Below are 20,225 nucleotides of genomic sequence, written 5' to 3' on the forward strand. Positions count from 1 at the left end.
GTAGAATATGATAGTTAAAGATTTTTTAACAAAGCAATGAAAAGGATTTAATGGCTCACTCTACCTGAAGCACTTGTCCCTGCAGCATAAGGCAGGGCCCCCATGGTGCCTGAGCCCTTCTCTCTGCTGGGGTTGGGAGCTATCACTGCAGGAATTCCTGAGACACTGGCAGTTATCTCTTCTAGCAGGTCCTTTGTAAATTCATGTTACACATCTTTAAAATTTTCAATGTTAAAATTTTGAAAACATTATAAATTTTCAAAGTTAAATTTCTAGAAATATTATAAACCCACAGGATGATTTTATTTCTTTTTCATGTTTACTTCCAATGTTACCTATTCAAAAGTTTCTCTGTGGGATATGATCTGAAGGACTCAAAGCCACTTCAGATCAACTTCTATGTGACTATACTTACACTTGCCCATGGTAATATAAAATAACCCAAAGAAGCCTGAAAACACAATATAGGTTACTTCTCCATTCATTATGGCACACGCACCAAATAAGACTGAAAGCCACACTCCATCTTCTCACACAGTATTCACAAAACAATTACTTTTTGTTTAAGAATTTCTTTTTCAGTGACAGATTATTAATGAAAAACCATAAAGACCACCTTTCTTCATTTCAAAATATTCAAGTCAATATCATAATAAAATTATCAAGACAGGCTATATCTTAAAATTTACTTGAAACCAAATATGAATTTCAAATCATAGGTTTTGTAACTGGGGGGCTTAATGAAATAGGATGATTATAAAGATGGACAAAAGGTCAATAAATTACTTACTTGGATTAAAGTAATTTATGTTGAAATATTTTGCTTTGAACAACAACCAGAAAAAGGTTAGAGACTCAGTCCAAAACAGCAAGAGTCTACACACATATGAAAGGTGGAAATTTTTATCAACAGAGAAAACACAATGACTGGTTTTAAATGATACTTGAGTTCTGAAACAAATGCAATAGACAACCTCTGATCTAAGTACACATTTAAAACCACGTATTCCACTAATTCACCATACCTTTCCTTCAATGAGCGGCATATGCGGGGCTTTAGCTGGGCTTCTCAGGTCCCTTCTGCCATTACCATCTTGTACCACGGCAGTGCTCACAACTCCAGGGCCTTGTGCTGAAACCTCCCCAGCAGGGCCAGGAATATCCTTCATAAGACTTTGGTCCACAGCATCAATCGGAGCTAGTGATGAGTGATTATAGGGATCACGTTAGGATGTTTAAATGAGAAAATGTTATGAAAACCTCCCTTTCCAGATAAGTAGGCAGCTTACAGACAATTAATAGAAACTGGAAGATTCTTTGATCATGAAAATAACAAATCAAATAAATTCATGATTATACTTAAAAAAGGAAAAAAAAAAAAAAACAAACAAACCTCTGAATTGTAACCCATTAAATTACACCAAGCTCTCAAGTCAGATTTTTGCAGGAGAGAGCCTGATCATGGAATTGGCCAGTAGGAGGAGCTCTAAGACCAGATGAAACACCAGAGTCAGGGAAGTACGTCAGAATTACAATGTGAGCAGTACTTCATTTCTCTGGGGTTTCTTCTAGTTATTAAAATGGTTTGCTTTCATAAGTTTTAATAATTCCTCCATAAAGGAACCTTTAATTAGAACACTAGTCAAAATTGTGACAAGACAGGAAAAGTAGATTTTAGAGAATTAACTTCTGTATTTATTTTTGCTGTTTTTTATTTTTCTAACCTCCCTCCTGAATGCCTCAACTTGACGTGCAGCAAGCCTAATACATAGAAACCTTCTGCCTTAGCAAATCTGGCCTTTTGGGTCCCTTCATCTATCATACAGATGGGCAGAACATGTACTGTGTTGACATTTCCGTCATATGGCAGAGCAACCCAAGATGGCCTCGGATCTCAACAAGGCCAAGTGAGCAGCAACTGGCAAAAGCCTCCATCTATCTTTAGTTTCTCCCCCAAAGAGTGGGACAACCACTGCAGTCATTTCACCTGCATAAAAAGCATCTTCCTGACACAGTATGGTTGGCTCTGGTTCCAGGCTCCCAGGAAAGCACAATAAAGACAGGCCTTTAGGCTGCAAGCTCTTGAAGGGCAGGGACTGTGTGTGACCCACCATACCGAACTTGGGCAACATCTAGACTCCTAGTTCATGTGTTATAAGAGGCCTCTTAATCCATACTTCACATGCCCTGTCCAAACTGCCTTCTTTTCTAATCTCACCTTTCACCAAATTACTGCAGTCAGAAACCTGCAAGTCTTTTCCTTTACTCCTCAACAACCAGTACGTCCAATAGAGTCCTTGCATGTATTTCCAAACATGGCAAATTCCTTCCATCTCTATTTTACCATCCAGGTACCTTTTAAGAGTTTCATGGCTTTTAAACACTCATACTTTGGAAAGCCTGCACCAAATCCAATTAACATTAAAACAAATTCACATCATACATTAAGTGTAATTATTTTCTAGAGGTTTTTTTGAACTTTTAAAAAGATTTTAATAATTTTTCCTTGAAAAGTATATGGCTTGAGTAACTCTTTAACCTAAGATTATGGTCCCTAAGCACTCACTGTGCATACTCAGAAACTTACTGCAAAATGAGAAACTCTGACCTAGAAATGGTTTTAAATGTAATGATATCAAATTTTAATGAATATCAAATTTAAAGTTACATAATGAAGTTGGCAAGATGTTGACACTGCACACTTTTATTAAACAGCTGCAATTAACTTTTGTCAGGTCTTACACCTTTGTAGAACCCTGAGATTATAAGCCCAAGGAGCTGAACCTACAGTACCAAATGCCTAACTGGTCTACTATCATCTGAGAGAAAACCACCATGACTCTCACCAGGACTATGCCTAACCAGTCAGCCTGAACTTCCTCCCTCATCCTCTCCAATTGTTCTAGACACGGCATTAATCAAGTGACTTTTTTTTAAAAAGACAGCACTGTACACTTCATGGCATGCCAAATAGATGGGGAAACAATGGAAACAGTGAGAGACTTTTCTTTTCTTGGGCTCCAAAATCACTGCAGATGGGGACCACAGCCATGAAATTCAAAGATGCTTGCTCCTTGGAAGAAAAGCTATGACCAATCTAGACAGTATTAAAAAGCAGACGTTACTTTGCTGACAAAGGTCCCTCTAGTCAAAGCTATGGCTTTTCCAGTAGTCATGTATGGGTGTGAGAGTTGGACTATAAAGAAACCTGAGCACCGGAGAACTGATGCTTTTGAACTGTGGTGTTGGAGAAGACTCTTCAGAGTCCCTTGGACTGCAAGGAGATTCAACCAGTCCGTCCTAAAGGAAATTAGTCCTAAATATTCATTGGAAGGACTGATGCTGAAGTTGAAACTCCAATACTTTTGATGTGAAGAACTGACTCATTGGAAAACACCCTGATGCTGGGAAAGACTGAAGGCAGGAGGAGAAGGGGATGACAGAGGATGAGAGAGTTGGATAGCATCACTGACTCAATGGACATGAGTCTGAATAAGCTCTGGGAGTTGGTGATGGACAGGGATCCTGGCATGCTGCAGTCCATGGGGTTGCAAAGAGCTGGACACAACTGAGTGACTGAACTGACCTGTACATTTATGTGCTGGCACAAGTGTGTACACGTGTGTACATATGAACACATACAGTCTTTAGTGGTTCCCTAGAATAAAAGCCACATTCCCCACAATAGCCTGCAAGGTCCTGTGTGATCTGTTCCCAGCCTATCTCTCCCCACCACTAATCAGCTCTGACTATATTTGCCTTCTTTCTGTTCCTGGAATGTATCAAGCTGTCCCCAAACTTACGATCTTCAGACTTGCTACTACTACTAGTGCTACCTGGAATCTTTATCTCCTGTTATACTCTTTCTCATCCTTTTAAGTCTCAACCCAAATGGTTCTTCCTCAGACAGAACTAACCCAGTCTGTAATGTCCTTGATTACACTTTCCACTTTCAGGAAATCACAAGTTCCCTGTTCTCACATGCATCCTGGGTGTTAGCACTCTCAATGACTGATTTGTCTCATTTCAGGTTTTATTGTGCAATCCTAGAATCTCACTGTTCTAAAATAGCTATCTAGGTTGATTTTTATTTGATATTTCATCTTTATATATCACAAAGAAAGTAAAAATCAATGTAATCACTAGTAAATTTATTTTAATTTGACAAGCCTTAAATTGAAGAATATTTATATATCTAAATAGTCTGTTTAAAAACAGAAAAAAGAAACTACAATACATGTAAATAACAACAAAAAATGGTATATTGATGGTGTGGTGGGGAAAATAAAGCTCAGTACCAGGTTACAGCCTAGCTTTGCTCTGAAGGGGAAGAAAAAAAAGAACATAAGCCCTAACCAAATAGTTCCCTAGCTGTCTGGTCATGTATTGGCATGAAAAGCCTCCTCTTTTTCACAATAACACAATAATCCTTTTGATGACTTGCCCATCTGATGAATTACAGTGTCCAAAACACAAAAGGAAAAATAATGGATTACTGTGCCATGTTTGTTGCTTTTACTTGTGAAAATCATTGTTTTCAGATACAGACCCACTATAACCCACTGCACTAACTGTCCATACAAGATGGTGGGTTTCCTTGAGCACAGTTTATATACCTCCAAGAAAAGGCACTGCCTTCCTGCTCTTTTTCTAAAAACTCACAACATACGAGTTATAAAAACCTCATAGTTTACAAACAAAGGCTGTAACAGTGTTACAGAAAGAGGAATGGTTTCTCTAAAGGCATGAAACAACACTGATCGCATTTATTCAGCACTTGTATAAATTCTCTGTGGCAAGGGGCAAGGCTTGTGAAATATTTACACAAGCGGGCACATTCTTCGGATTTACTTGGAAAAAAGTGCTCAGTTGTTGATGAGCTGAAAGATACTCTGACAACTATCGTACAGCAATAATTTATTAAATGTAAATCACTACATTTGGGGATGTGGACATTTATTCAAACCACAATTTATGATCCCGTTGCACATTTTTTCTGTGGCCTCATAAATTATATGAAAGAATCTCCAGAAAATTCAGTAACTATATATACCAAAATGCCCACCAACAAATATTATTAACTATCTCTGTGTGTCTGCCCAGATCTGTTTCCTAAGTTTATTCCAGGAAAAATAGATCTAAGCCAATGAATGTCAATCCTTCATTAATGAGAGAAGATTTTTCATTAGCATATCTAGCCTGCTTTAGCTAATTATATGAAACATAAGCCATTCAAGTTTGTATTTCAGAATGATGAACAGCAATATTAATAATAATCAAAAATAGGTTTTTGCTGATAAACAGCAGTAAAATAGAACTTATCCAATTCAACACTAAAGGATCTTTTGTATATACGCTGTGAGATTAAGCAACCAAAAAATGTTGGGAAACTACTTTTGGTAGAAAATCATCCACACCAGTTACTTGCTAGTAGGTAGAAAGGAAAAAAAAAATTTTTTTTTAATATCGTAAAAAAAATAACCTCAGCTCTTTTATAGAAAACCTGCTATTAACCCAAAATTAGGGTAATAAGATATATATATATATGTAAAATGAAGGGAAGCAACATCAATTTATTTCCATGTGTAATTTATTTAAAAACTGCAAATATGTAGCTAATTAGAATTTTAATAGAAAAAATTTATACAAATTTGTAAATGTCTCTCCTGGGGTGTAAGAACAGATGAACACATAATATTTCCTTTCTTGTTGTTAGAACACTACTTAAACTAATCCTTGAAGCTGTGACTGGTTTCCTATATGCTAGAATGTCTGTTAAGCTTTAATAAGAGTTTTTAAACCTAAAACTGTGATGATGCAATGAATGTTTTGCATTCCTCTGAATAAAGGGTCTATATATGCTGCTACACCAAAACCCCAAGTTTGCCATTAATTAATAAGTTCAAGAAATTTAATCACATAAAATACATCAGAAGTCTGTCCAACATCTAACATCTGTGAGTTTTGACAGTGCCAAGAAAATTTAGGTTCAGAACGACAACTTCAAAACACTACAAAATTATTTTCATATAAGTGTAATTAATAGTATTTCATTTACTCAGGAAAAAAAAATATCTAGAGGCTATCCCTCTAGGTATTTCTAGGGGCCTTGTTAATAACTAGTTCAATATTTTCTAACCCCACTGGATTAGAAAAAGATGACTGGAATCCAGAATCCTAATACAGTAAATGTGTTTACCTCCATCTAGACTCCTGGAGACCCGTTTACTAGAAGTGCGTTCGAAGTGTGGCGCCGGCCGGTCAATCAGGCTGCTGGCCTGGCGGGTCTGCGCCTGTGTACGGCCACTGTAGCGGAATTTGGACCCTAAGGTCAAGAACTTGGCCTTTGGTGGCTGCTCTGGAGACACAAGCCTATGAAGGTGGGGAAGGGGAACAAAATTAGACTTCATGGATTTTTTTTAACTTTCAAACTATGTATTTAATATCTCACTTCATTAAGTATGATTATTTGGTCCAAAACATGCTGCTTAAACTAATAAAAGTGAACACTGTTTATAAACCTTCTTATATGCAGAGCTTTATGATCATGATAAGATGAATAAATCCTCATTCACGTATTCGAGTAATATGTTTTCCTCAACCTGAGCAAAAACGCAGCTGTTCTTTGTGCATACCAAAGGTTAATTATTTGTATTAACTTAAATCATTTATATAAACACATATGCCTGAATTCTTGCTCCTAGCCTGAAGTGCCAAGCAGCACTCCATTACCATTAGCAATTCTTAATATTTATGTCTATTTCTCTGGGAAAGAACATCTAACTCAAGAATCTGTTCCATCAAGTGATGCTCTCCCGTGAAGCACACAACAGATCCGCAGAGATGACTAACACTCTATTGGCAGCATGACTCTACTGCTTAAACCCCGGGTCCGTAATGAATGAGGTAAAACTTTACTGATGTCAACTACTTCCAGACTTATGTGAAAACACATTTTTAGTAAATGAGCCAATCTTGTCTGGTATACAACCGAAACGATCTTGCTTTCATTGCCTGATGAAAAGCTGGCAAAGCATTTTAACAAAACAGATAATCCCAGAACTCTCAGAGGATGTATTAAATAAGACGACTTCAGTTGACAGTTTCAGAATATGGAGAACTCCACCAAAATTTTTCTTATTATTCTCCAGAGAAGCGTGATTTCTTAAAGGGTTCTTTACCATATCAAGTATGTCAGGCATTTCTGCTCAATATTTAGAAATTTTGTGCTTAACAAGCAATGAAGAGAAATTCAAGTCTAGGATAAAGCCACATATAGTAATTCAAGAGGTGGCTTCCCATAGATTCAGAATTCTCAATCGTATTACCCCAGAAGTACAACGTGTTAGAATGAAACTGATAAAAATAGAACTGATATATTCTTGGCTTGAGTCTTGTCGTGGGGGGTGGCAGAAGTGTTTCTTGAGAACATCCATTTTATGCCAACAGATCTTCAAAGGAGACACAGATGATACTGCTGAGAAAGCAAAATCTGAAGACGTCGGTGCCTCAAACTATACTTTGGAAAAAGCTCTATATCCTTAAATTAGAAAGCCAGAATGTTAAGACATTTAGACAGGAAATGAACTCTCATCTGTGCTCTGTATTCTCTTTCTCTACATGGAAGAAACTGAGGCGCTGAAAGCCTAAACCATGAGGACCAGGGGCAAAGTGAGAAAGGTGGTCATTTACCATGCACTGCCTTCTGATGGACTGAATATGGTAGGTTTCCCTCCCTTGCAATCCACCTAACTATGGTCAAAGAATGCTATGTAAGAAAGCAGTTATGTATAGAGAAAAGGGTCATTGACAAGCTCATCGGCGCAGTAATTAACAAATGCTCATTTTCCTTGAAAGACAAGTTGACTAAATCACATTTACTTTCATCATCTGTAGGTACTAAGAGACCAGTACCTACAAAAAAAGAGACATTTCTAAAAAATATCTCAAATGAGAAATATGCATTGATGACCCCAAAGGAAATATACCCTGCTCCACAAAAATTTTTAAACTAAAGACAATCAATGCTGGAGAGAATGTGGAAAAGCCAGGACCCCTGCATACTGTTGGTTAGAGTACAAAATGGTGCAGAAGCTGTGTAAGACAGTTGGGAGGCTCCTTAAAAAATTAAAAATAGAAATATCACATGATTCATCAATCCCATACATGAGTATTTTTCTAAAAGAACTGAACAGGATCTCAAAGAGGTATACGCATTCCCATATTCAATATAGCAATGGTCACGATAATTAAGATGTGGAAACAACCTAACCATCCATTGATAAGTAAATGGATAAAGGAAATACAGGATACACATAAAATGGAACACTATTCATTCTTAAAAAAAAAAAGAAGGAAATTCTGCAATATGTGACAATAGGGATAGACCTTGAGAAAATTACGCTAAGGTGAAACAAGCCAGACACAGAAGACAAGTACTACATAATTCTGCCTATACAGGGTATCCAAAATAGTCTAATTCACAGACTCAAAGATTTGAATGGTGGTTCCCAGGGGGTGAGAGAGGGGGCAATGGGGAGTTGTTAATCACTAGAGAAAAACTTTCAACTAAATAGGATAACATTTGCTCAGTCATGTCCAACTCTTTGCGACCCCATGAACTATATAGTCCATGGAATTCTCCAGGCCAGAATACTAGAGTGGGTAGCCTATCCTTCTCCAGTGGATCTGCCCGACCCAGGAATCGAACCAGGGTCTCCTGCATTGCAGGCGAATTCTTTAACAGCTGAGTTACGAGGGAAGCCCCATTGTACCTACTGTCAGTAATAATACTTAAAATGTGTTAAGTGACCCTGCCACCATAAAATTATTTTAAAAGGAGAATAAAAGACTAGAGGCAAAGAGGAGGGTGAGACTGGACTATCTGGCAGTCTCTGCAGATTCTCCTCTGCTGACTGTAACTCAACCACAAGCCACACCTTCCCAGAATGAGCAGCTCCATTTGAGCATTTTCTCTTATGTCCAGTTTGCAAAAAATATAAATCCAAGAAATACAAGAAAAATATTTTAAACCTAAGAAATACAAGCTATATGTCATAATGCAAAATGAGGAAGTCATTAACCAGAGGATTTTTATTTTATGTCACATTGAGATAAAAGGGATTTCTTTCCCAACTAACTGACAGTGGTGACCACATACGCAAAGTATTAGCTTACAGATGAGTTTCCTGATCACAAAGAAATCTTCAAGCAATTAAGCTACAATTAAACAGAAACAGGGATCAAAACAAAACAAAACAAAAAGGGTTGAACACAAGCATTTATAAGTCTTCTCCAAGAGAATTTTTTGGTGACTTAAGTCAGTGGTAATGTGACTCCTCTGAAATGAGTGTATTAGAGCAGTCTTGAAAGTAGATAAACAGCACACTATGCTACCAAACTAAGAATAATGATAAGAGTGACAAACATTACATACCAGAAATGGTTCTAAGTTTGTTTCATGTGGGCTATACCGTTCACTTTTCAAAGCAACCCTATAATGTAGGTAGTATTAATTACTACCACCACATGAATGATGAAATGGAGACTCACAAAGGTTGAGTAACTTACCCACAGTCACACACCTAGGATGTGAAGGGACAGTATTAGACCTTAAGAGTACAGAGCAGAAACTTTAAAGATGAAGGGTCTAGTACACAGCTGTCTAGACTGCAGAGATAGGAAGCTGAAGCAAGGGAGAAAAGACCAGCACAGCACACTTCGCTAAGAAAAGTGATGTTGAAAATCATGCCCATGAATAAAAGTATGACAGAAGACAGGATGAAAGCCACAGGAGGCTGCTAAGTCTAAGGAGATCTTCTGGTGTTTTTTTGTTTCTTTATTTTTAAGGGAACAAGACACGCACATACTTATTGTCCATAAAAGATGTCAAAGGCACCCACTGAAGGGCATGATTTGCAGAATGCAATCCTACATGAGGCATGGGATGAAGGCAAAGGAATGACTCCTCTTCCTTGAGACAAGAGAAAAGTGAATGAAAGAGAGGGAAATGATGCTTAGTTATACACAAGAAGAGAAGATGCATGAAACCAGGAACACTCATGACCCACAGTGTCTACTATCAGCATACCCCATGATGGAGGGCATCTGAGCAGTGGGGCAGGGGGCCGAAGAAGACCATGCACATTTGTGATGGTGGCCCTGAGGATCCAGCCAATGCAGGGAACGATCGCTCGGCAACAGCATCAATCCACAGGGCTGTGCGAGTGTGTCTATGAGAGTAGTCATGCTTTTGAAGGTACTGTGTGGCAGCACAGGTATAGAAATGATGAGATCAGGACACAGGATTAATCCAGAGCCAGGAGACTAGAGGCTGATGTGCAACAATGACCAGGGTTAAGGAGGTTAGAACACTCCTGACAAACTAGCAAAGGGGCAGGTCCAGAGCTGGTTTTGTTGGGGAAGAAGTGAAAGCAGAGGGAGCTGGTAGGAGCAATTAAGTGAAACCTAAGGTGTGTGACAGCAGAACAGCCAAGGTGGGAGGGTAGAAGGAAGGGCAACTGGAGTTTTGGACCATGGCACAAGGTCAGTTCTAGGCCATGAGGAGCATGGCCAGGTGACAGAAACAGACACACAAATGGGGAGCTCGCAGAACCGTCAAGGTGTGGCTGTGTCTGCCACTCTATCCACGGCCACCGCCTCGGATCTCGAGGGTACCCAGAGCTGCTCACATGAATCCCAAGCTGTCTTCTCAAAATTACCTGTAGAAAGTATGGTGTTCCACACACACCTTCCATAGCCTTTTTGCCGCCCGATGGTTTGGCAGCTTGAAGCCAATGGTGCTCTCGAACTGTTCCAGCTAGAATAAATCCATAAGACAAATCAGCATCAGCATGTTTCCTTAAGAACTGATTCGAAGCTACTAAAAATCATAGGCTCAGATATCTCACTAAAAACTAATTGTTCCTCTTGAAAAAAAGGCAAATATCAACCACTGACATAAACCAGCTATCCTTTAATGTCCGCTAAAATTCATCTTACCATCTGCCCATCCATGGATCTCACCCACTTAGCTGATTCTAAAGAAAAATGAATCCCCATGGTGCGGCAGGCACATAGTACTTTCTCTTTTCTGTGAAATTGTAGCTGATACTTGTTTTCTTACCAACAGGAATATATATGCAAGTTTATCATCAAAACCCTGACTTGATTTTTTTTTTTTTAACCATGGAGGAATAAATAATAGTTCATTTTCTTAAAACTCAATGGAAAAGGATTCTGCTAGCTCACGGCCATAAAGGAGAACACTGACAAAGCCCAGTTAGATATGCCCAGGGCTACGTGACTTTGCTTACCTCTGCTGGCCTAACTTTAATGTAGAAGTTACTGCGCTTATAGGAGATTTTCAAGATTTTCGGCCAAGCGAAGCGATTGATTCTCAGCCTGTCTTTGTAGATGAGGAGTCCATTAGCACATACACCCAGCTTGATGTCCACGCCTTCTGAGTCCTGACAAGAGAAAGCCATTTGACCATGATTAAAGCTGTGAAAGTTATACAGGTTGGAAAACCTACAAACTCCCATGATCAAGAATGCCAATTTAACGGGTCTGTATTTCAATTTCAGCAACAGAACACGTGTTAATAGAAGCAGTAAGACACATCACACGTCTTAAATCTAGATACTTCACTTGAGGGGCCAGATTTTAGGTATAGCAACATGACTCCAGGATGCAGTATTCTTCAAAAGGCCTAACTCATATGTTCTCGACCTTGGCTGCAAAAAAACCCAGACTGGAGGAGACAGACCTTGATTTAGACATCCTGAAGCTAGGGAGATAAAACTTGTTTTGTGGGAGGCTATTTCAGCTCCGGACAGTGTGTCAGCCTGCCCTAAGGTGCAGTCAGCCATTTTACTGTAGGCACATTTATCTCAGATGGACTATGCCAGCTAATGGCTGTTAAATAACGCCTATATTCTGCAAAACATTAACCTCTCAGACAGTTTCTATTCTAGGCTGACAGTGTTGAAATCTCTGAATTCTTTCAAGCAGTTTTCCAATAACTCTTAAGTGCTGACATCTAGTTCTCATTACAACATTCCTTCAGCTGGCATATTTCAAAGGATGGTAGACTATTCTTAAACTTATTAATACTGTTTTCTTCCCTCAGTGTTTTAATTTGAAAAAGATAACCATCTAGAATAATCTTCAGCCTGAAAGACATTTTTAAAAATCAAATAAATTTACAGACAAAAGTAAAAAAAAAAATTGTCTCCTCACATTTCAAGCAGTGTTGGAAGACCTAATATATATAATACTCAAGGATCTTTAAGAACTAGATCTCACTCAAGATATGAAAAATCATTCAGAGATATTCACATATTCAGAAATCGTTAATAACATAAAAAATTCTCACAAAATATGCTAAAACAAACCTCATACAGTCTAGGTTCAAGTCAATAAAGGTGTAACATTTCAACTGTCTTGTTACTGAGAACAATTAAATGCAATTTTTATCTGTTTTTTAAAAACAGAAGTACATTACTAGGTAGGGGTGTGTGTGTCTGTGTGTCTGTGTGTGTCTGTGTCTGTGTGTCTGTGTGTGTGTGTCTGTGTGTGTCTGTCGCTCAGTCATGTCCAACTCTTTGTGACCCCGTGGACTGTAGCCTGCCAGAGTCTTCTGTCCACGGAATTCTCCAGGTAAGAATACTGGAGTGGGTAGCCATTCCCTTCTTCAGGGGATCTTTACGACCTAGGGATTGAATCACGCTGCAAGCAGATTCTTTACCCTCCGAGCCACCAGGGAAGTCCACAGTGCTAGGTAGCTGATGCCAACTGTATTCACCACTGTGATATGTGAATAATTAATGTATATAAATAATGTCACATTAAACCATCTGAACAGGTTTAAAAATCTCATCTATCAGGTGCTTTTATTCACCAATATCCAGACAGTCACAGTTCTCTCTAGGAACAGAGTGAAAGCTGGAGTGAACCAGTCACAGGTACCCAAGCAACATGGCACAAGACACAGAAGATGCATTTGCTCAAAATATCACTGACCAAGGCCACAGGGAGCAGGCCGGAAGATTGCCCAAGACAGCATGTTCTCTGCACGAAGAGGGAGGCAACCTTCATTTGAAACATTCAACAAAGCCATCACTAGTGTGAGGTAATCTTTCAACAGGACACTGAAGCTATTTTATCTGACTTAAAAATAAACACAATCTGGATCCAAGTTAATCAGTTGATTTTCGATTATTCCACACATTGTTTTAGAATTATCAGTATCTGTATGAACAGAAATTACAGATAAAGAAGCTGAAGGGAAAAAAGTCCTAGTTCTCCATGGTTGACTTCTGCCACTCAGCAACAAAGTCAATAAAATAAACTAATAAAAAGGGAGCACTTTCCTTCCTTCCTTCCATCCGCTGTGCTTACTGCCTCAGGAAGCCGGCCTATGAGGGACATCAACAGGATCCCACGCCCACCAACTTCCAATGGGTTCAGCCAATAGGAAGTTCTCAGATAAAATCAGAGAGGAAGAAGTTGGAAAGGTCAGGGGTTTTAACACCCAGACTCCCTCCCTGTGTAGTCCCATCAGGGTGCCTCTGTCCTTGACAATCGCAGCTCCTGTCAAGCCCTCTTCACACAGATCTCTCCCCTGAGTTCTGACAGCTACTCTCTGCCTAACCAATCCACACCCAGAAGGTTAGGAGAGCTGCTGTTAACAGCTCACAGGTATCATTCTACTCTTGTGGTTTCTGTCTCTCTTTGTCAAGAGCCCTTTTATTCAACATCCTCACCTTGTCCTGACATAAGTGTGCTGTTAAAAACTCTTTTGACAGTAAAATATTAATTAAAAACTTTTAAACATGATCTCAAGGCAATGAAAAATGTATAAACACACAAAACTTTAAGCTACATGAAAAGTGTTTTTAAATTGCTACAGATTTTTTTTTCAATGAGCTACAAATATCTTGCTCACCAGGTATTATCTAACAAGTCCACTAGATGATATATTGAATAAATGCATGTTATTCTGACTTTTCTAAAGTGATCTACTCCTAACCACACAGTAAGAAATGAAATTATAACAAAACCAGCAACTTTTTAACTTTTCTAACATCAGTTCAGTTCAGTTGCTCAGGCATGTCTGAATCTTTGAGACCCCATGGACTGCAGCACGCCAGGCTTCCCAGTCCATCACCGACTCCCAGTGTGTGCTCAAACTCATGTCCATCAAGTTGGTGATGCCATCCAGCCATCTCATCCTCTGACATCCCCTTCTCCATAACTTCAAAAACAAGAATCCTGAAACCTTCCAGGATTACCATCTAAAAACTGGTTTCTCACTAATGATCAACAAAAGCAGCAGATGGAAGATTCACGTGTGGCAAGAGTAACAGGGTTTAGAGGAGACATGGATCTGGGGGGCCTTTAGGATACCAAATCTGCTCTTTCCTCCCTCCCTTAGTTCTGTGTGTCTGCTGACTCTGCCTGTCCCCATCATACAGAGAAATGAAGACACTGACACAAGACACTGAAGTGTGGAAAAGATCTGTTTCAACTCCTAGCAGGATGTATCAGCAGACATCACACAGATGGGACTACTTTACACTATGTGGCTGCAGGCAACAAGCCAGTTAGTGTAACAAGCCATCTGCATTCTGTTTTATGTAGTTTTTGTAAAAACAAAAACATCCAAACCATAAATAAGATAGTATATGTGGAAGTGCTTTTAAAAATTAAGAGTATACAGCATTTAGCAGTTAAAAATGTTACTGTCAGAGACTATTTACTAACATGGAACAGTGTTTTCTAAGAGCAAGTTAAAAAAATTACAAAATAATACTCATAGTATAATCCCATTTTTAAAATGTGACATTGCTCAGATTTTTTTAATAAAACAAGAAAATTAAAAAAAAATATTAACAGTGCTTGTTTCTGCATAAACTGATTTCAGTCTTTTGATATTCTGTTCACCTCTATTTTCTATGATGAATGTGTATTTCTCTCGTAATAACAAAAGACACAGAGGAAAAGCCAATTCTTTGCAAATATGAAGTACTATTAACACAAAAGGAAAAATTAATAATCTGAGGCCAAAGGAGAAAGAATATCTTTGAGTGAGGGGCTTTCCTAGAGATTTCTCAAATCCTGTAACTCCTATAACCTGCACTTTCTAACGTGGAAGGATTGGCGGGGTGTTTTAAAAGCAGGTAACAATAGGTTCCTGTCTCATGCTGAGTTGACACAGGACATATTGCTCAAAACCAAATACATCTTTCACCTTATCTTTTGTAACCCCAACCCCACTCTCCATCCCGACTCTCCCTACTACCTGATCATGAAAACTAGGATCATTAAGTAGGAGATGTTTTTCAGACATGAGGCAGCACATGGCAGAGCAAAAGCTCAGAATAAAGACAGGATGGGGAGTAAAGAAGACTGATCAGGTGAGTCTTACAGTAAGTATATATGAAAAGGGATCAACTCATAACATTGAGAAAAGAAGGAAGAATACGGGGGAGAATGAATGGTCCTGCCGCACAACCAGAAACCCCAAGGAACTATTACAGAGCCCCTCAGGTGAGGAGGAGTAGCCTTTGCTAAAAGTGAAGTAGGCTCGTTTAAAACCAAAGCCCTCTCAGAACTTTGGTCAATAGACCAGGAAGAGGCACCTCCCCATCACACTCCCAGTACCTTAGCGTGGTGCAGGTCAACGCCGTACATGGAAAGCCTCTTGGCATTTTCTAAGAACTGAGAATCAGCTTGTGCTGGAGATAAGCCCCTAAGGATCAAAAGAAACAACATTATCTTATTGGTGGATGCAAAGCAAATATAGCCAAAACGGGGAAAGGAGTACATAAACTTAGAGTTTAGGATGAAGGGATTGGTCCAGCTAAATGCACAGATAAGGAGGAAATAGGTAAGAAGGCTCAACCCTCAACCTCCAGCAATTATTTCTTGTTGTTGTTCAGTCACCACGTTATGTCCAACTCTTCAGGACCCCATGGACTGCAGTATGCCAGGCTTCCTTGCCCCTCACCATCTCCTGGAGTCTGCCCAAGTTCATGTCCATTGCATTGGTGATGCCAACCAACCATCTCATCCTCTGTCGCCCCCTTCTCCTCCTGCCCTCAATCTTTCCCAGCATCAGGGTCTGTTCCAATGAGTTGGCTGTTCGCATTCTCAATAGGAACCTACTCATTGCAAAGAGGTGGCCCTCCACCCTTCACCCTTTTTATCTTAGAAAGTTGCTTTCATTTTTTTTTCTACTAGGGAAAAAAAACAGCTGTAATGGGTACAATATAAACTAACTTTAAAAATAAAAGAATATAAAGTCATTGTGTCTTTCTGAATAGACAAATTCTCTCCTAAATTTTATTTCACTAGGATTGATCATACTAAAGATCAGAAATACCTGTACTTGATTTTATAGCTCACATACCCCAACTAAACAAATCTTAAGCTCCTAGAAAGCAGGCTTTCATTAATCTTCATTTTCCCAAGCACCTGATATTTCAGTTTCAAATTATATGATACATGTCTACTGAACAAAATTGGAATAAAGTTAATAAGAAAATATTTAAAGCCAAATATTGCATTTATTTTTTTAAAGACAAGTCAGTGAAGGTGGTCTGTTAAAAGCCTCTAATCTCTGAAATTTCCTTTCAAGTCATTTCAATCAAATTTTTTGAAAAATTCAATTTTGCAATATGGGACAAGTTAGAACTTGGTCACTGGGAGTTTTAAAAACTTGTGCTTAAGAAAGCCATTTGTTTTCACACAGAGGTAAACGTTCTCAAAGTGTAACATGGTATTTAAGTAATTAATAATCCTCAGCTAAACCAAAGTCATCTTCTGTGGACAGAGAAACCAACTGTAGATTCATTCCTTTCGGGTCCATTGCCACTCACGTTGCTGATTCAAATCCTGATGCTTCATTATCTCCTTGGCTTTCACAAATATGGTGATGAAAACAATTAAAAGGCAGAAGAAACGCATAATAAACGCCAAACAAGTACATATGTTTGTGTCAAGGGTGCATATGTGCACACGCACACATGTATATGAAGGGAGAGGACTGGGACAGGGCAAGGAGATGTCACAGGGAAATGTATATTTTTCTAATAAATGGAAACAGTTAAACCCATGAGCACAGTTCCTCGTATTATAGTCATAAAGACAATAAAAGGATATCTCAATGACTCAACTCAACTCAAGCTGTCTTGACCAGTCCTAGGTGAAGCTTCACAAGGGCAAAGTCAGTCCTGTCAGCTATACTCAAATGTCTAGCCAGTGCTAAGGGAAGCCATCTGAACCCACCACAGCCACTGTCTCCCCAGTAAGCAGGCCTACAGACCTGTGGGTCTTATGCAGCTCTGCCACCTTCTCTTCCAGCTCTTTCGTCTGGGTGGGGGCAAACTGGAAGTCGCTGAGGTCATGACTGGCATGCTCTTCTGGGTCATAGTCCCCAAGTTCAGCCTGCAGCGTGTAAGATCCCAGGAGGGCATGAGTCACAAAAGAGCAGGGCAGGCGACCTGAGGCAATGTCCTGCCGGAGCTGAAGGCACAAGAAGTATCTGTGAAGAACAGGGAAGAAAAAGAGAGAACAATTAGTCAAGATTGTAACACTCATAATTCCGATATTCCTTTGAAAAGAAATACACAATACGGCACTCTTCAAATCCAGAGCAAAAAGTGTTCTGTAATAAGAAGCCCGTCTTCCTCCACAGATTCCTAACTTTGTGACTTATTTACAGAAACTGAATCAGGAGGGCAAAGTAATAGATGGAAATTCTGAACTGCTACTTTGGCAACAGTGTATTTTTACTATTACAATAAAGAGTTTTGTGACTGCAGGTGAAATTCTAATCACTTAGTCTCCTTGGATTTAAAACTAATCAAAATTAGCATGCCCTTCAAAAGTTGTAGAGATTAATAAAATTTAAGAAATAGCTGCAGTTTTTAAGCATTTGCAAGAAAAGCTAAGGTCACCCACCCTTTATTCTCTCTACCCTTTTCATACTAATTTCTTTTCCTGAGATCCTTTAATAATAATTACAAATTAGTCTATACTTGGAAGCCTTCCCCTGCCCATTTACCCCATCCGAAGAGGCAACTAATTCAGTTTACAGTAGAAAGGGCATGAGTTTGAGAGTTAGGCAGAGCTATTAATTTACATGCCTAAGACTGACTACTGGTCTGTAAAATGGGAAGAACGTCAATTTCCCTTTGAAGGTAAGGGCAAAAAATTGGATAATGTAAATAAAACATATGGCATGGTACCTGGGAATCAGTAACTAGTAGCCATAATCATAATATTATATCATTCCAGGTTCCAAGTGGATTATTATGCAGTTATAAAAAATACTGGCTTTTACTAAATAACATGCAGAAACGTTCTTTATACTCTGTGAGGATCTGGGTTGGGGAGGGAGGGTATCTTCCTATCAACTCTTTGTGGTAACATTTTAAGACCCAATTTCTACTCTTAAATGTAACTACTTGCAAAGGTTATCATCAACCCACCCAACAAAATGACAGGATCCTCCCTCCTTCCTGAAGATGGTTGAGAGACTGCCATTCCTCAGGGCTGCCAGCTTCTTCCTGTGGATTCTTTTGCCTGGCATGAGTGTCACGGCCCTGCCCTCCTCTTGCCTCTACCCAATGCATTCAAACAGACAAGCCGCTTCTGGTCCAGGATTCTTGTTGAGTTGGAGAACATGGCCCAGTACATGCAATCAGCCATCGCCCAATTCAGTTACACCTGTATTACACCCTAATCTCCTGTCAGGCAGGGCAAGGACTCTGTTTATCATTATCATAATCCCATAGTAAATGAAGTACTTGTGCTCCTTAATTTTCTAGGAATGACAAGTGCACCATAATTTTCTTAAGGATGAAAGTCAGCTCACTATCACTGTAGGCATGGGGTTCAGGACAGGGTAGAGGGGGAAACTGGGCTGTCCAGGGAGGAGGGCGGGGTTGGGGGTGAGGTAAAAAAAAATCATAGTTCAATAGAGTTCCAAAAATAAATTTTAAAAAGTTTTTCATTTTTTTGCCTTTGCATCACCTTTGTAATATAAGATTATTACACAGGCACACATGGGTTACACAATAAAAACCATCTTAGTATTAAAATTTGAAATACTAAGTACCAGTAATTTTTGACAGTATAACATAGGAAACAAAACTGTTGCAATTTAAAAAAAAATCCATTACTTGAATATAAGTGGGGAATTAAAGAAAAGTGAACAAAATTTTTGAAACTAGAAACATTTCAAAGTATTTTGGAATATTCACTTGCCAGGAAACTTCTAAAACTCAAAAATAAATATTTTTGTTTTAATGCTGAAATTACTACCATTCCCCCAGGGCATAGAAATGAGAGCTGTAAGTAAAGAATCATTTTTAATATAAACATAAAGTACCTGGTGATATCTTCAGTCAACTGAGAAGGATCAGGAGGATAAAACTTCACATTAAAGCTGAACAGCCAAGGAAGACCTGTGATTATTAAAGATTATGATTATTTATCTGACCAACACAATGACGATTTACAGATAAACCTTAAAGGTCAATCGGCATTCGTATAGTATAGATCAGTCCCAGCATAAATCAGTTTGGAGAATTTTGGTTTTTAATTTAAAGAAAATATCACTGACAAAGCAAAACTGAAGTAAAAAATAAAAATCATTTCCATAAATAACCCATCATTAAAGAATAATAAGGTTCATTTTTTTATAAATGTTCACTGGTACCCTCACATGTGAGGTATCTTTACATGGTGAGCTAGAATGCAAAAATTTTAATATAACCTTCACATAATAGTTTAAGATCTGTTTTAACCACAGGATCTCTAGATGCCAAATCTCCACACTTAAACACAAAAAGAAATCTAGGATTTCTACATTGTTGGGGTTTCAGATGATCAATGTAACCATTCGAGAAATGATTAATGGGCTATTTGAGAGAGTAATAAAACATCATAATACTTGAAGATAATAAAAGTATTTCCCAGGTTTTATAAAGTAGGCTTAAAAATATGCATATATAACATATACTTTGCTGTAGTGTGTCTAAAGAGTAAATATAGTAAGCAACCATGTCATAATGACTAACAAAAGTTAAAACACTGCTATCTATATTACCAGTTAACTAATGTTTGATTTATCATGCTTCAGATGGCTTTAAAAACAAATCAACAACAAACAGACACACACAACTCTGGGGACAGGGCAGGTATTATTTGCCAAA

General features: G+C 38.6%; 1 protein-coding gene across 50 annotated transcripts in view; it reads right to left on the reverse strand.

Moving 5' to 3' along the window:
• The window catches only part of EPB41L2 (erythrocyte membrane protein band 4.1 like 2), a 211,637-nt gene that overhangs the window by 43,713 nt on the left and 147,699 nt on the right, over positions 1 to 20,225 (reverse strand). For all 50 annotated transcript variants that reach the window (XM_027972468.2, XM_042253474.1, XM_060419639.1 and 47 more), the window contains exons 6-12: positions 19,400 to 19,475; positions 17,330 to 17,548; positions 15,667 to 15,754; positions 11,316 to 11,468; positions 10,722 to 10,819; positions 6,200 to 6,372; positions 1,026 to 1,198 (exon numbers count right to left, since the gene is read on the reverse strand). In XM_027972468.2, coding sequence (XP_027828269.1) covers positions 1,026 to 1,198; positions 6,200 to 6,372; positions 10,722 to 10,819; positions 11,316 to 11,468; positions 15,667 to 15,754; positions 17,330 to 17,548; positions 19,400 to 19,475 — 980 coding nt within the window. The remainder of the gene's footprint in view (positions 1 to 1,025; positions 1,199 to 6,199; positions 6,373 to 10,721; positions 10,820 to 11,315; positions 11,469 to 15,666; positions 15,755 to 17,329; positions 17,549 to 19,399; positions 19,476 to 20,225) is intronic.

This window comes from Ovis aries, chromosome 8 (genome assembly GCF_016772045.2).
Source record: "Ovis aries strain OAR_USU_Benz2616 breed Rambouillet chromosome 8, ARS-UI_Ramb_v3.0, whole genome shotgun sequence".
Taxonomy (NCBI): Eukaryota; Metazoa; Chordata; class Mammalia; order Artiodactyla; family Bovidae; genus Ovis; species Ovis aries.